This window comes from Scardinius erythrophthalmus (assembly GCF_964197995.2).
Source record: "Scardinius erythrophthalmus genome assembly, chromosome: 16".
Classification (NCBI taxonomy): domain Eukaryota; kingdom Metazoa; phylum Chordata; class Actinopteri; order Cypriniformes; family Leuciscidae; genus Scardinius; species Scardinius erythrophthalmus.
In genome coordinates, this window is record NC_138236.1 from 28,316,441 (window position 1) to 28,333,795 (window position 17,355).

General features: G+C 43.4%; 1 protein-coding gene across 1 annotated transcript in view; it reads right to left on the minus strand.

Moving 5' to 3' along the window:
- The window catches only part of cobl (cordon-bleu WH2 repeat protein), a 155,772-nt gene that overhangs the window by 12,160 nt on the left and 126,257 nt on the right, over window positions 1–17,355 (minus strand). Inside the window, exons 9-12 of the mRNA XM_081388427.1 lie at window positions 11,669–11,948; window positions 5,567–5,685; window positions 3,145–4,904; window positions 2,896–3,015 (exon numbers count right to left, since the gene is read on the minus strand). Of these exons, the coding sequence (XP_081244553.1) occupies window positions 2,896–3,015; window positions 3,145–4,904; window positions 5,567–5,685; window positions 11,669–11,948 (2,279 nt within the window). The remainder of the gene's footprint in view (window positions 1–2,895; window positions 3,016–3,144; window positions 4,905–5,566; window positions 5,686–11,668; window positions 11,949–17,355) is intronic.

Genomic DNA, 17,355 nt, shown 5'->3' on the forward strand with positions numbered 1-17,355 from the left:
TTTTTAATGTTTCAATTTCGTGATTAAAATGACATAATTAGGAAGCGGATAATTTCTTCATAAACAGCTCATTATGACTCAATGTTAGAATGCTGCACCTACACTCGATAGTGTGAATAAGATCAGCGCAACGCAGACCACTGCATTGACAGGGTAAAACACATGATCTGTCTACGGCTAGGGCTCAGCGGAAGATAGAAAATGCCGGTCCAGCGCTGATTGAGGAATTAAATTCGAAAATAAAAGACAGTTTGACATCTTTTTTCTCACATTCTCGCATTTTTTCTCGCATCTATCCACTACCTGCTAACGTAAGTGCACTGCACCCGAGCAAGCACACTTTGCAGTTCCTCCGGAAATGCATTTTTCTAGTTTTTATTCATATCTTGCACATCTACTGCAGTCAGATTCACCGCGTGTTGACTCTGAAGGAATCACTCACATGGCTGGGCACTTGTAATGACACATCAAGGATGTTAAGAGGCTAAAAGCAGGTTTAAAACTTGCCCCATTTAAGTCAACAGGGTGCAAATTTTAAAAAGAGGATAACACAGTGTAGGCAACACCGATTTTTGTCGTTGTTCTCTGTACTGACAGCACTCCAAATTTACAAAAAAATGAGCTCAATGTTAAAATTGACCGGAGTTCTCCTTTAAGGTTTATGTGGCCGCTCTTTCGGCTTGCCACGCCTTGGTTGACGGGGCACCACTCGGGAGACACCCTCTGCTCTCTCGCTTCCTTCATGGGGCCAGGCGACTGAGGCCTCCAGTAAAAACCAAGATCCCTTCATGGGACTTATCTACAGTTCTCGAGGGTCTGGTTGAAACCCCCTTTGAACCTATAGAATCAGTGTCTGATAAACTTCTGACTCTAAAAATGTTTTTTTCTCATGGCAATAACTTCCTTGAAGAGAATTGGGGTTATGCAGGCTCTGTCTATCTCTCCATCCTGCTTAGACTTTGCCCCAGGAATGGTGAAAGTGATTTTGCATCCTCATCCTGATTACCTGCCTAAGGTTCCATTTTCGGCTGTACATCCGGTCATTCTAGAGGCCTTCTGCCCTCCACCATTCACAACGCCGGAGCAGGAGAAATCTCATAGACTGTCCAGTCCATGCTCTTCAGGCTTACATCCACCGCACTAGCCAGTGGCGTAAGTCAGAGCAACTGTTCGTCTGTTATGGTGGTAGTAACAGAGGAGCAGCTGCCACCAAGCAGACCATGTCTCATTGGGTCAGGGATGCTATTGCTCTTGCTTATGAGGCGCGCGGTCAAGCTTCGCCTATAGGTCTTAGGGCTCACTCCACCAGGGGGTTCGCCTCCTCTAGTGCTTTGGCAAGGGGTGCCCCCTTACAACTGGTTTGTGATACGGCAGGTTGGTCCTCTCCGCACACATTCATAAGATTGTATAGTTTGGATGTTCATGCCACTCCGGGCTCTCATGTCCTTGAGTCAACGTCACAAGCTAATGTCTGAGGCCTTCTTGCGTTCTTGTGAGCACACCTGCACAACCGTGGGGGTCCAGACATTTTCAAGCATGGCGGCGTGGGTATTCTCGTTCCCAATGCGCTGAGCAGCGCAGCATCGATTGTAGCTTTCGAAAGGGAACGTTCCCGGTTACTTCACTGTAACCTTGTTCCCTGAGAAAGCTGAACGAGATGCTGCGCTACTTTGCCGTGCTGAAGATGTCCCAGGACTGCTCTTCAGACAAAATATCCTGATGATGCACCTATGGCTCATCTATTTATAGCCTCTTGTTGCGGGTGCGCGCCGATGACGTCATCGACCGAGGCTATATTACCTCCGGGTCAATTCTATCGACGTGTTACACACAATATTCACAGCTGGTCACGACTAAAGATGTTCCCAATGCGCTGAGCAGTGCAGCATCTCGTTCCGCTTTCTCAGGGAACAAGGTTACAGTGAAGTAACCGGGAATGTTCTAATGTTACATCATCTTACCTGAGTGTTCCTTGGCGAATATTTCAATATTAACATGAGCGGAGTGAAATAAAGAAAGTGTTTAGTAGGATTGATATTCAAAACGGTAAGCACGCACTGCTTTGTTTATGGTTTGTGTATCTGCAGCGGCGGTTTCCCTTTTTGAATGACGAATATAGATGACTATCTCTGCAGAAATAGACAGTTGTCTCATTTACACACAGGCGCAGAACACGCATTCTAGCTGACAGTCGGCAGTAGTTCTCTCGGTGTGTTCAAGTGCAGGCGACGCGAGGCAACAACACAGTCGGCTTTCATCCGCGCTAGTTCTTTGGCGTCGGTTTGGTGTGTCCCGGGCTTAAGGCATGGTCATTTACCTTTGCTCTACATAATTTTGTGGAAAATATCGTAGTAATCTTAACAGGAATCTGTACAATAAAAAATGTTGCCTGATGGACTTTTAGTGGAAGAGAAATTCAAATATTGAGATTGTTCGTCGTGTAAAGGTGTGGTAACATTTAAAGTTACATGTCAAAATTTTACGGTTGATTTTTTTTTTTTATCTTAATAGGAGACCAACAGAAAGCTGCTTAGTTTTAAAGTGAAATTTTGCTGATGTGTCCTCACTTTAATTGTGTAACACTAAATCATGTAAAGGTGTGGACATATTTACTGTTGCTTAGAAAAATTTAGAGGAAGAAACCCAGCCATTCCAATAGGAATCAGCGAGGTCAGGAATTTTGTGTGATGCTGAAAAATTCTCACAAAAACTTCACATTGGGATAAAGATGGTCACCAAATTTGCCATGTTGACCAACAGAAGGCTTTTTAGTTTGAAAGTGACTTCTGTTTGAGCTGTATTTAGAGCATTGCTACACTATTGGCAATGGGCCTTTTTGCCCATTACATTTTGCTTATGTGACTGTGCCTTAAATCATACTAATATTTAGCTTACCTTCTTCAGTCTGGCAGAGTTGCTTGAAGCTCTTATTGCTGAAAAAAGTGCGGAACGCTCATTCTCTGCATCATTGTAAGATGGCTTCTTAACTGTGCAGCTGGTAGACATGTCAGATACCTGGACAATGTGAAAAGTAATACAATAATTTTATATTATACTATAATTAAATTATCTTTAAGAATCCTAGCATAATAGGATGTTCTAGAAAGCTGATAAACATACTTTCATGCTTGACTCATAGTTTACCTTTTTGAGGCGTTCAATGCCCTCTCCAGACTGAATGGACTCCATTAGAGAGCTATGGATAGAAGTTTCCTTTTGGACAGACTTAAAAATAACAGGCTTAAACTTCTTAACTGGTCCAAATATGTTACCCATGTCTGGTTCAGATGGAATCTCAGATTTGTATAACTCTGGCTTCTTTGTAAGTTGTGGATGTGTGGTGTCTGTTGGCGTCTTTCGAGCAGAGGATGTGTCTGGGAACTTTTTGATTGATGTGGCTTCTTCAGAGGAAGATTCCATGTGTTTAATGTGAGCAGACACATGTGTTGAGGGCAGGATTTTGTTATTTAAGGGATGTGAGTCCAGAGATTTGAGAGAGTCTTCCCCATGCAGAGTGCCTTTTTCAATACTGCATATCCTCTCAGAACTTGCTGTTTTTTCTGCAACATGACTAGGGTAACTTTGCAGGCATTTAGGATGTCCAAAAGGAGGATTTTCAGTGGGTTTGAAAGTGGTAGTAGGTTTGTGTATGTTTGTAGGTCTAACCTCATTATTAAACAGACTGACAGGTTTTTTGACACCAACAATGGACTCTGATGGCGCCTGCATGTTAACTACTTTAGTATTGGGAATGCTATTGTTTTTAGCAATGGCAGAAGCTACGTATTGGCTGGAGGTTCTTCTGGAGGGTATAAGAAAAGAAAGATCACGCCTTTCAGCTGTGAAAGAGTGATTCTCTGGAGGTTCTGGGAATGAAGGCTTACTTCCCACTACAGATATGGACTTCCTTTCCAATATAACGACCTCTTTGTGTGTTTCCTCAGGAGGTGTTTTCAGTGAAAGTTTAGAGACTCCAGACACAATCAAGGGTTTGAACACATCAGTATCTCTATTGTTTACTATGGGTCCTTGGTTGGTCGCAGTTGATTGTTCTTGCTTCTCTGCAGTGCTCCAAAAGGCTTTGGCTTTGTCCAATGGGGATTTTTCTGTATCCACGTTGAGATTGCCGTTTTTTGGTGGGCCAGTGGAAATCTGTTTCCCTGTAACCATGTTGCCCTGTTCATCAATCTTAATGGCACCTAGGACTAGAGAGCCTGTAGGTTTGGTCTGGGACACAGCCGGTTTTGGAGGGATGACTGTGAAGGTTTTCATTCCAAATCGAGAGACCGAACTTTGGGTTATCTTACCCTGAGTTGTTTGGACTCTGTTAATAGGTGCCCTGTCCTCATAAGCAGTCTCTGTTCTGAACTTTTGGACCATAGGTGCAGATTTTAGTCTCTCATCAGGAACCTTTTGAACGGTTTGAACAGCAGGACTCACAAAACTTTGAGGCTTCTGTGATACAATGTTTTTCTGACTCTTTAGTTCTTCAGTTTCAGCTTTACTCTTAGTCTCTGAGCAAAGGGCTGCCTTCTGTTCCATATTGTCTATGCGCTTAGCATCTTGTGATAACTTCTCATTGGATAGAGATGGACTTGTGGTTTTCTCAATAACTGTGAGTGTAGTCACTTCTGACTGCTTCTCTATGTCTGGAGATGGATTTCTGTGTTTCTCCTCTGTCAGGCAGGCATTGTTGTTTTTGTTTTGGATAGCTTCACATGGTGTACACGATTGGCTGGTGATGTTTTGCGTGCTGCTCAACAATTCTGCCTCATACTCGCTCACGCTGAACCGGTCATCATCAAGAACATCATCAATGGTTGTAACTGGAATGTCCATGTCAACAATGGACACAGGTATTTCATCATCCACAAACACAGATGCTCCTCCAGAGTGATTAATGTCTAATATGCAAGAACAACACAGTTAGTATATAAATTAGTAATTTATAGGGCAAACAGTGTTATTGGTATGGCCATAACTAAACTGCCAGAAAACATGTTTACCTAAATTAATTCCTAGGAATTCACAGAATGAATAACTGAAAGAAGAAAATAGGAAGATTTTTTAAAGGATCATGAAACACTAAAGTAGATTAAGTAAATTTGAAGCTCTTTTTGCAACATTTTTGTTTTAAAATCTTCATTGTGTCAACATTACAGGATGACTCACCAGTATCTCATAATTATTCATGCAGAGTACAAATGTAAACATCTGTGCATTTATTTGTGCATTAAATTATGGCTGTATATTGGTTCATTTTGTTGCATGTAATGGTGAATTGCAGCATGCATTTGTGGGAATCATCTCTACAAGAGTGAAAAAAAGAAACTGTTGTGTTGCCTGTATTCACCCTCCAGTCCGCAGCTTACCACACTCAATGTTGTAGTATTTTTCAAAACTATGGTGAAAACTAACAGGGGGTATTTCATGACCCTTTAAAGCAGGGTTTCTCAAACTCGGTCGGAGCTAAACTGTGCAGGACAGTGGCCCTCCAGGACCGAGTTTGAGAAACCCTGCTTTAAAGTATTAATGAGGAAGCACAGTTTATCCATGAGTAATTTACCTGCCAGATTTGCATCTAGATTGGCCAAGGTGAGGTGTATCTGTGCAGTAATCTCTGGATCTTCTTCATATCCATTTTGTCTCTTGATTGACTGCTGTCCTCGCTGAATATTTCCACTACTGAGAAATCAATAAATCATCTCAGCTGGTTGTATATTTGTAACAAGCAACTAAAAGAAGTGAACAAATTTAGTAAAGCTGTCCCTAGTATCACTATACTCTTTAAGGTAATACTGCATTTTTGTATAATAATAATAAATTGCATCTTTTTCTAGTTATTACGTTTATTTTGTGCCTCCGGTGTAGCATGAAAGTCTCACATGCAAGTCAGTGTTCAATATCAACTGGATGAAACTAACACATAACACATACAAGACATTACAGTATAAGATCTACAATATTAGATGGGAGTTGTAACTCTTTATCCTGTGCTTATTCACATGAACACAAGCCTAAAAAAATTGTGTTTTTACACCCTTGGAAATGGCTGCTTTTACAGATGATGAGTGGAAAAACTAAGTCCTATAGTGAAGACAGTGTCATGATTCTGCCTTCTTGTCTCTGATTTTCCCTGGTCTTGAGGCAGGATCATGACAGGCCCATGTTTTGTGTGTAAGCACATGGCCATTTGTTTGGCTGTGTGCTTGCGTTGTCTCGTCATGTAACCCCGCCCCCTTGTTATCTCATCTTGTTATCATTATTGTATCATCGCCGTCACCTGTTTCCCTCATTAGTTTCTCCCTATTTAATCCCCTTGTGTTTTCTGTCCTGTGTCGGTTCATTGTGAATACTGCTGTGATGTTACTCTGTGAATCTTGCCTGTGCTATTATTTTATGTGAGTCATTGCAAAATAGTTCCTGTGAGTATCCTGTCTTCGTTACGAGTCCTGTGAAGATCCTGTTTGTGTATTTGCTGTTAGTTAGTGTCTAGACTTCTGTCAAGTTTATAGTCTAGTTAGTATCCTCAGTCTTGTCTTGTTTTACCCCATTGTGGGCTTTATTTTCCCCTTTTTGCCTATAATAAATCGTGTTTAGTGTACTTTGTCTGCGCCTGGGTTCTCCTTCCTCATCATCATAACAGAATGAACCGACCAAAAAAGAACCCAGCAGACAGTATGTCCTTCCAGCTCCAGCGACAAATGGAGATCCGTGAACAATGCTGGTTGTCGGCTCCCACCGACAGAAAGAGGGTCAACCTCCCATTCTCTTCCCAGGGTGAGTGGATCCTGAAGAATTATGCCCAACTCTGGGATCGTTTCTCCCGGGAGGAGCCGCAGGCTTCTTCCTCGAGGTCTCCACCATCTGCCTCGCTACCTGTGATCCCAGAGGGTCGTGTCCTGGGCGTTGTTGCCCTTGGTGATCCGGCTGGTTCCACCTCTCCTGAGGCCCCTTCTGCTCCCATTGTCCTCCATGGTAAACGAGGGAGACGAGTTTCCTGGGATTCCCCGTCTGAGTCTTCCTCGACCGAGTCAGCGCTGCCCGAGAACGCCATCCCTGCTCCTGTTGCGGTTCCAGCTGAACATCTCCAACTGGTCGTTAGTCCAGCTACAGATTCGGCTTCGCGTTCAAAGAGAAAGAAGAGGAGAAAGGGAGCCTCTCGCTCTTCATCTCTAGCTGTCCCAGGCGCTGTTCCAGAGCCCGCTACTGCAAGCGCTGTTCCAGAGCCTGCTACTGCAAGCGCTGTCCCAAGCGCTGTTCCAGAGCCCGCTACTGCAAGCGCTGTTCCAGAGCCCGCTACTGCAAGCGCTGTCCCAAGCGCTGTTCCAGAGCCCGCTACTGCAAGCGCTGTTCCAGAGCCCGCTACTGCAAGCGCTGTTCCAGAGCCCGCTACTGCAAGCGCTGACCCAAGCGCTGTCCCAGAGCCCACTGCTGCAAGCGCTGTCCCAGGTGCCGTCCCAGAGCCCACTGCTGCAAGCGCAGTCCCAGGCGCCGTCCCAGAGCCCACTGCTGCAAGCGCTGTCCCAGGCGCCGTCCCGGAGCCCGCTGCTGCAGGTGCTATTCCCGGATCTGCTGAGAGAGTTGCGGCCGACTTAGCAGCTAAAGAGATTCTTCAAGCTGTTTCTACCCCTAAGACAATGCCTGTCGTCTTAGCTGCTCGAGCCGTATCTGACTATCTTACCGCTCTTGTCAAGATCCTTGATGTCCCTGTCTGTCCTGTCAAGTCCTCTAGTCCGGAATCCACAGCTGCAAGAGATCCGGTTCCTGAGTCAGCTGCAGCCAGTGTTGATCTGAGGCCAGCCACCCAGAGCGCTGTTCCTAGGTCAGCCACCGCTTGCACTGTTCCTGCTAATGTGTCCAGTCCTGTCCCAGCAGATGTGTCCAGTCCTGTCCCAGCAGATGTGTCCAGTCCTGTCCCAGCAGATGTGTCCAGTCCTGTCCCAGCAGATGTGTCCAGTCCTGTCCCAGCAGATGTGTCCAGTCCTGTCCCAGCAGATGTGTCCAGTCCTGTCCCAGCAGATGTGTCCAGTCCTGTCCCAGCAGATGTGTCCAGTCCTGTCCCAGCAGATGTGTCCAGTCCTGTCCCAGCAGATGTGTCCAGTCCTGTCCCAGCAGATGGGAGGATGTCTGTGTCCAGCCCTGTCCCAGCAGACGGGAGGATGTCTGTGTCCAGCCCTGTCCCAGCAGACAGGAGGATGTCTGTGTCCAGCCCTGTCCCAGCAGACAGGAGGATGTCTGTGTCCAGCCCTGTCCCAGCAGACTGGAGGATGTCTGTGTCCAGCCCTGTCCCAGCAGACTGGAGGATGTCTGTGTCCAGCCCTGTCCCAGCAGACTGGAGGATGTCTGTGTCCAGCCCTGTCCCAGCAGACTGGAGGATGTCTGTGTCCAGCCCTGTCCCAGCAGACTGGAGGATGTCTGTGTCCAGCCCTGTCCCAGCTAATGTGTCCAGCCCTGTCCCAGCAGACTGGAGGATGTCTGTGTCCAGCCCTGTCCCAGCTAATGTGTCCAGCCCTGTCCCAGCAGACTGGAGGATGTCTGTGTCCAGCCCTGTCCCAGCTAATGTGTCCAGCCCTGTCCCAGCAGACTGGAGGATGTCTGTGTCCAGCCCTGTCCCAGCTAATGTGTCCAGCCCTGTCCCAGCAGACTGGAGGATGTCTGTGTCCAGCCCTGTCCCAGCTAATGTGTCCAGCCCTGTCCCAGCAGACTGGAGGATGTCTGTGTCCAGCCCTGTCCCAGCTAATGTGTCCAGCCCTGTCCCAGCAGACTGGAGGATGTCTGTGTCCAGCCCTGTCCCAGCTAATGTGTCCAGCCCTGTCCCAGCAGACTGGAGGATGTCTGTGTCCAGCCCTGTCCCAGCTAATGTGTCCAGCCCTGTCCCAGCTAATGTGTCCAGCCCTGTCCCAGCTAATGTGTCCAGCCCTGTCCCAGCTAATGTGTCCAGCCCTGTCCCAGCTAATGTGTCCAGCCCCGTACCAGCTGTCACCCGACCTCTGTTTGTTTCCCCGGACACCCCTGTCACCACTTCACCCCGGTCTGTTTCCCCTAAGACTGTTCCTCGTGTTTCCCCATCCAAGTCTGCCCGGACCCCTCGTCCTCAGCCATCGTCCTGTCCACCCAAGACCACAGTCCCACCCACCCACCCTGGACATTCCCCCATGAACTCTGTGTTGTCTCCACCTCCTCTGCCTTGTCTGTTGTTTTTGATTTTTCACCCCAACCCTGCTATTGTTTATTCATGTTTGCCGTTGTTGGTTTTTGTCCTGTTTTGTTGGTTTGTGTCCATGTCTCAGTCCGTCATGTCACGTGTTTAGTGTTCCCTTGGGGAGCGTCTGGAAGCCGCTCCTTAAGGGAGGGGTTCTGTCATGATTCTGCCTTCTTGTCTCTGATTTTCCCTGGTCTTGAGGCAGGATCATGACAGGCCCATGTTTTGTGTGTAAGCACATGGCCATTTGTTTGGCTGTGTGCTTGCGTTGTCTCGTCATGTAACCCCGCCCCCTTGTTATCTCATCTTGTTATCATTATTGTATCATCGCCGTCACCTGTTTCCCTCATTAGTTTCTCCCTATTTAATCCCCTTGTGTTTTCTGTCCTGTGTCGGTTCATTGTGAATACTGCTGTGATGTTACTCTGTGAATCTTGCCTGTGCTATTATTTTATGTGAGTCATTGCAAAATAGTTCCTGTGAGTATCCTGTCTTCGTTACGAGTCCTGTGAAGATCCTGTTTGTGTATTTGCTGTTAGTGTCTAGACTTCTGTCAAGTTTATAGTCTAGTTAGTATCCTCAGTCTTGTCTTGTTTTACCCCATTGTGGGCTTTATTTTCCCCTTTTTGCCTATAAATCGTGTTTAGTGTACTTTGTCTGCGCCTGGGTTCTCCTTCCTCATCATAACAGACAGAGCGAGGAGCTTGAGGTGAGGCTGCATGCTTTGGCGGAGAATCCGTACACATACATTTGGAGTAGTCAGCACTTTCAGCTCCATAAAGCAAAGTTTTAAAAAGCCAGACTTCTTCTCAGTCAGCCCTGGAGGAACACTGGCTGGCTGGAAAAGGATAAGCGTGAGACTAGCTGAAATGTGGGAATGAATTGATGGTGGTAAACAGAGAGAATGAGAGAGATAAATCCTTTGCTCTGTCTCCACTCAAATTGGGAGAGCTTTTGATTCCTGTCCAGCGGAGAAATAAAAGTCTAATGAATGTATTGATCTTATGGAGTTCAAACAATGTGTGATCAGGTGTGGTGAATATGACTGTTTGTTGTTTAAATGTAAAATATCTGAAACAGTAATAAATAAATAAATTAATTGTTTTATGCTACTAATAAACACTTGCATTCTAGACTGGTTTGAATCTGGTTTGGAGCACCCACTTTTCTCATCGAATATCCTATTTCACTTGGAATAAGGGGAGCCAATTTCAATTAGCAAAATGGGTCAAAATTGCCATTTCATGTTGACTCTACGGTGGTAGCTGGTTTTTGGAACATGGAACAATTGTTTAAACTACTTGTTGGCTAGTCCAAGCTGGTTTAGATGGTTGACCAGCCAAACTATAGTACCAGGAGGTAGAGTAGGGACATATCTACTAGGGGTGTGAATCTTTAGGCACGTCACGATCCGATCCGATTCCGATTCTTGGAGTCACAATACGATTCCAAAACAATTTATATCAGAGGTTTTGTCCAGTCAGCTTAATCGCTTAAGTCATAACTGACTGTTTACATTAATTTTGCATCATAAAAGCATGTTGAGATGCAAGTGCATTTAACCACATACACGGGATTCGCACATAGCCGCATACCGCGAGCGATCTTCACAAAGCGTACGCGAGTATTTGAAAGCAGCTGTCTGTCAGGTAGTGAGCTTCTTGTATTAAATATCTAGACCTGCTACATTCTAAATGGCATAAACAATGCCTTTGTAGATAATTTTTAGGGGAAAATGCTGAAATACCAAATTTTAAGCGTAATATCAAGCATAGTTGTTCACCCTCCTGTGCAATGAAGCTCGCAATTGCCCTTGTAATTCACTTCAAACTTTTCGAACGTTATAGAAGATTAGTATATGTAAGGTTTGAGAGTTTGTGTGTGTGTGTCCATGTGAAATTGGAAGCAAGCAGAATTTGGCCATCATGAAGAGTGCCATCATGCATCTGTGGTTAAAAAGGAAACTCAGAATCGATTCTGAAAATTTGTTGAAACTCAGAATCATTTAAGAGAAAAATCATGATGCATCGTAGAATAATTTTTTTTCTCCCACCCAAAATGTCTGCAGTGGTAGACCATCTTGGGAGTAGCAAAAAAATGGATTTAGCTGAATTTTTAAGGGGAACGAATTACAGAGATTTTCATAAATACACATATAAAGACATTGTGTGATATTTGGTGCGCTAAACATATTAATTTTAAAACCACTGTTGATGTGTCTGTTCAGACCAAATTTATGGAGAGGTGTTCTAATATCTTGTCAATCGAACTATGAAGATACTGGCCAATCATTTAGGCATTTTTGCTTTTCTATAAGCGTCACCTACTGTCAAAGATTGACATTGCAAAATCAGACCAATATTTTTTTAACCGAACATTCGTGTTGGTGTGAACAGGCATGTGCCAGAGGCTTTTGTTTGTTGCAGTGGTCTATAGCTAGAGTAAACGTGTACATGTGCATACCTTTTTCTGGAACCCCAGGTCGCACAGCCCTCATCGCTGTCACTGGAAGAGTCTTTGGACATTGCAGGCAGAGCTGAGCCACTGTTTAGAGACATGATGTCCACAGGTGACATAGATTGTACCCTTTCAGAGGGAGAGACTAGGCCAGACTCTTCGGCCATGCCCTCTGATGCCGCATAGCCCTGGTCTGCAAAACTCTCACTGCTCGCCACGGACACCGTTTCCACTTCCTGCTCCGCCACCCTCTCTGACGAAGACTCGTGAGCTGAATGCTGCCAGGCTGAAAGGGAGATAAGATGTCACTGTCATAATGCAGAATTCCTCAAATTTGGTCCTGAATGGCCACAGCCCGGCAAAGTTAAACAAGCTAATCAATACCTTCAGAGTTTAGCACATTTAGCATTTGGAGGCAGGGAGGCGTGTCTGAAACTAATGATCGAGACACATCCTGTCTACTGAGATACCTTCACCTGATCATGGCGTCTGAAATTTGCGGTTGGTAGTTAGTTTGTGTAAATGTATGTTTTTGACCAACTTCAAACAATTTCAACTTCAAGACAGTAATTTCTAGAGAGAATTAGTATTGTAGTAATTAAATATTTGTTGTCACCAAAACTCACTTTATTTTCTTTGATCATTAGATTGAAGCATCCAAAGCCTGTTCGAAATAAGTTTGTGAATAAGTGTAAGGTACCTTTGTGCGCAAATGCTACCTGCGAAGTAATTGCCTGATAGGGCAACGAGGCAACAATTCAGCTGCCTAAGCTTTCAGACACAGCCACTAGAAATTTGATCAGGGTTTGAGCTAAACTCTGCAGGGCAGAGAGCCTCCAGGGCTGGATTGAGGGAACCATGGGTCAGTACTTCCAATTGGGTTAATTGTGTAACATGCTTCATAAAGTCCAAAACCAAAAGAACAGAATTAGTGCAAAACATGCAAGTACTCTCTGTTAAAGAGAGTGTTATGTTAATATTTAGAGCTTTGAAGAACTGGAAATGGTGTGAAGCATTTAGAAGTCTCTGAAACAAGTGCATGAATTTCACTCTCAAAAGGTTGTACGAACCCTGTTATAAATAATGTAAAAACATTCAAATATTTCAGCCACAATCCCATGGTCACAGTTAACATTACTACATTAAATCCATGGTGAATGCTGGTTATTTGTGGACTGAAAAGCCTTTTATAACTTGTTTATGACAAAATGTTTCTCCTGGTTTCCACGTCAGCGCTGTTTGATCTGATATCTATGGTTTACAACAGAGAAATCTGCACCAAATTTGAATGCTTCTCACTAGATCTTGCAGCGATGTAATTAATACTGTGCAGCATTCAAAAGCTTTCTCACTGGACCTCCCAGTGCTGTGTAGTAACAGTGTTGCGTGATCGAGATCGGCTTGCGAGTAAACCTGTTCAGAGCTCGTGCTGTGCTGTTTAATATTGCTCTGAGCTGATAAAATCCATGCCGCACAGCTCAGGGTTTTCAACTCTTTGTGTGTTTTGGCCGTTCATTTACACAACAATGTTTTGGTGGTCTGAAAACGCAAACTTTTGAAAACAGGTTTCAAACTGCAAGTTTTTGAAAATGACACCCTTATCATCTCTGTGTAAACTACAAAAACGCGTTTGGAGTTTGATGTTTTTCATATGGAACAGAAATGGCAGCTCTTGTTAGTTGGGCAACGTGGTGGTCCTGGATCATTTGTTGAAGCTTGTTAAGATGTGTGCAATTAGTTATGTGAATGGACTGGTAGACAATCAAATGTTGGGTTGTTGTTTGAATTGCATTTGTTTATTTTTGGATGTCATTCATTACAATGATTGTTTGATGTCTTCTTTTTGCGTATTGAATATTTGGTTAGTTAGCTAATGGAACTTGTATTTTATCAGGTGTAAGGATTTACTTTGAGAATGTAAAATACCTTGTTTGGTCAAAAATTTGCAGTTTTTTAAAGTTTCATGGGAAGAGATAAAGCAGTGCACTGTTTTTTTGTTTTTTTTTATTTAGGCTACTTGAGGAGATTAAGAACATGAGGCACGCGGGAGGAGGAAAAATCTCGACTGTTGCTTGTTCTCACACGACAGCATCAAACTTCTGTCACGCTGACACTTTGACCTCAGGGGATCTTTTGAAAAACCTTCAATTGTTTTACTCAAAGTCAACGAAAACCGAGCAGGACCAAGCCATTTTACAGCTGATCGCCGTAAAAAAAAGTTCAGGAGGTAGGCTATTTCTTAGCGATGGTGATTTAATGTCGGCTATTTTTAGTCCAGTGCCTGTAAGTAAAGGCGGGCATACACTGTGCGATGTCTGTGCGATTTCAGCAAGGAACCTAATCACACTAAACGAGTAGATCGCATGCGATGTAAAGCCAAAGCTCAGGATTTATGTGCTCACACTGTACGGTCCGAACGTCGAGCTGCGACTTGACTGCTCACACTATACGTGTGAAATATGCGCGAATCAGTGCGATAAACCCTCGTGCCGGGTTGCGCCTATAGACGATATCATATCCAGAGATATTGTCAAAACAAGCATCAGCTATCAATATCAAGAAGATTTAGCGGTGGTGGCTTGGAAGAAGTGATGGTTAATCCATTTTGCAACACGAACTGGAGGTAAGCAACAGTAATTTGTAGCTTTGAAATACAGAACTTAAAGATCTCCCTTTTTTCTTTTCTTTTTTGCTGCAGATGAAACTGTTTTCGCGCAGGCGCAGTGAGGGAAAAAAACACTGAGTTTAGGGCAATCGGTTCGTAGCTCTGCTTCAACTGTGCGATATAGTCACGAGGAGCGACCAAAATTTCTAACATGCCAGAAATTCATCCGACCAGCCGATTGCCGGTCGTGAGAGGTTAATCGCCTCTTGTTTCCCCCTGTACACTGCACGAACACTGCACGACAAACGACGCACGACAAAGCTGAAAATCGGCCCGAGCCGAAAAAGAGTCGCACGAGTCTGAATTCGGCTCAAAATCGGACGAAAATCGCACAGTGTATGCCCGCCTTTAGGGATATATAAGATTAGTATTGACCAAGTTCAGAGGCTGTCATATGTGGATCAACTTACTTTGTTGTGTATTTCAACAGTTAAAATATGAAAAACTTTTATATTGATTCAATGGATTAATTGCATTTTGGAAAAAAAGGTGTCATGAATTTATTGCATTTTGGGGGAAACTAATCCTTTTTTATAATAAATATTTGAAAATCAAAATATGGATTTGAAATGATGTTATTATAACCTAAAATATGCTATGTGTAAGTTTGAAACAAAAAATAGTGGTTTTAATCTTTCCACTCTCTTGGTAAAGAAAACACATGAATACTCAAAATTAATCATAATGAATTTATTGCGTTTTGAAACCAAACTCTTCATATACAACAGATATAGGCTATACAGGAAATGTGGTCATCACTGGTTGTGAAGGCGGTTCATAAATTGCAAACAAGTCATTGCGCAATGTGCCGATCTGAGTCGAAGTCTCACCGCTATTCTGTGATGAAATATGTGCGTTTCTGTCTCCTAGCCGCTTCACTCGCTGTCGTCTTGTAGTAAGCTGAAGCAAACTCAGATGTATATGGCTTATTTTCTCCTTCTCGCTCATCTTTTCGTGCGTAATATTGTACTTTGCACAACGCTGCCATTGTCACCGCATGAACGCTCACGCGAAGATGACAGCGTAGGTTACGCACAACACGTCAAATCAAGTTTGAAAACAGCCGCATTTTACCGCACAGTATTTTGATTGATCAATCTATCAATTAGACTAACACATCAATAATTTCTTATTTTTATTATTTTATTTTAAGCCATCAGAAATCTGAGGGGGCCGGACATATAAATGTCGCCACTGCTTTGAATGAGCCATATCTATGGAAAACCCACTTAGAACAACTCAGCACCTTAAAGTTTTGCAAAGACAAACACAAAACCAAAATATTTTTTTTGCTCTTTTTAGGCCTAAACAAATGTGATCTGTATTTTCTCTGTTTCTTGTATATAAAAAATGAGACGGTGAATAAAATCAAATGGAATGTGGGTCATGGATTAACGCCAAACATAACAAACCAAACATAACTCACTTGTTCTCGAGAAACCGCTTGTGCAAATACGTGTGTTCCAACACTGTCCTATTCTTCAAACTGCTCTCTCTCTCTTTCTGCTGTTCCTTTATGACTTTAGCGCATTGATTTCTCTCTCCTTCTCTAAACCCTAAAATCTCTCATATAATCACCTGTTATTACAATAAATGCAGATGCCTTTTTCAGGATATTAAAAACAGACAGAAGAGATGAGGGAGGTTTTAATTGAGGAACCTCAGGATGAACTTGGTGTGTTGTGAAAGTGTGTATGTGTTCAGGTTTGGTAGTTAAGTTGAAGAGAGGCCTGTTCCTGGATTCATTGTGACTCACAAGCTCTTTCCCAACCCTTTCCCAGCAGAGCTCATATATACGCCAGCTGCAACCACAGAGAGAGTTTACGTGCACACACACACACACACACACACACACACACACACACACACACACACACACACACACACACACACACACACACACACACACACACACACACACACACTATCGATTAGTGGCACATCTTATGTCATGAGTAAACACTGTCACATCCACAAAATTAGGCATTTTCTTGAAATCAGAGCCACACTACTAAGTCTGATATTGTTGAAATCTTGATTACAAACACAACCATGCAAAGATCTTACCAACAAGCCAACGCGCGTTGTGACAAATCATAGTGGTGTTCCTCTGTATTCAATCTTTGGTTTATTTCCAGAGCAATCTGGCATTAGATGCATACTTGCAACAGGAGCAATAAGAAGCATTTAATTAAATTTCTTAGTTACCAAGAAATGAATAGCACAAAGAAATAGCTTATAATAAATTGGAGTTATGTAATGTCCTGCAGTGAGGACTCACACTGACTACAGAGTTTAAGAAAATCCTTACAAATCTACAATATTCAGAATGAGCCTTGGGTTCATACTAGGGGTGTTACGGTTCTTGGTAAAAAATTAAACCATACCATTCTCCACCAACGGTTTGGCTGAGAGCTTGCCGGTGCGTGCCTTTGGGGAATCTGACTCTGACAGTAGGCGCGTTTCCATTAAAGATTTGCGCAAAACTTTTGAGATTTTTTCTAAATATAGATAAAAAACTATTGCGAAATGACGCCGTTTACATTAACCATTGTTATGCGACAAAAACATCATTTTTTCCTCTCGCAATAAGTCATTCCAAAAATCATGGCAATGGACGTTGTTACGTATATATATCACAGCCACGTACCGCACTAGACATTATTATTATTAATGGAAGGAAACGTAGGAGTGTTATCCAAGCATTAATGGCAAGGAAAGACCCTTATACTGTGAGCGGCACATATGAGGTGTTTCTGGGTTTTTCTCACTCATTTCTGCTCCGAGGTCTTGATTGTGGCATTTCTTTGAGGTTTAGAATCAAGTATTTCTGTCATTCTTTTGTCTTTATGAATTTAATAAAGAACTCTGTCTCGTATTCTGTCCAAACACACCGCGCCTTCTAAGTCAGGTAACTGTAAATTTGCAAAAACTGTTTCCATTGCAGTTTTGCAAAATATTCCTTTTTCGAATTGCCTGAAAAACCACCTCATGTGAGCCTAAAAACTTTTTTTGCGATAAATGGGAG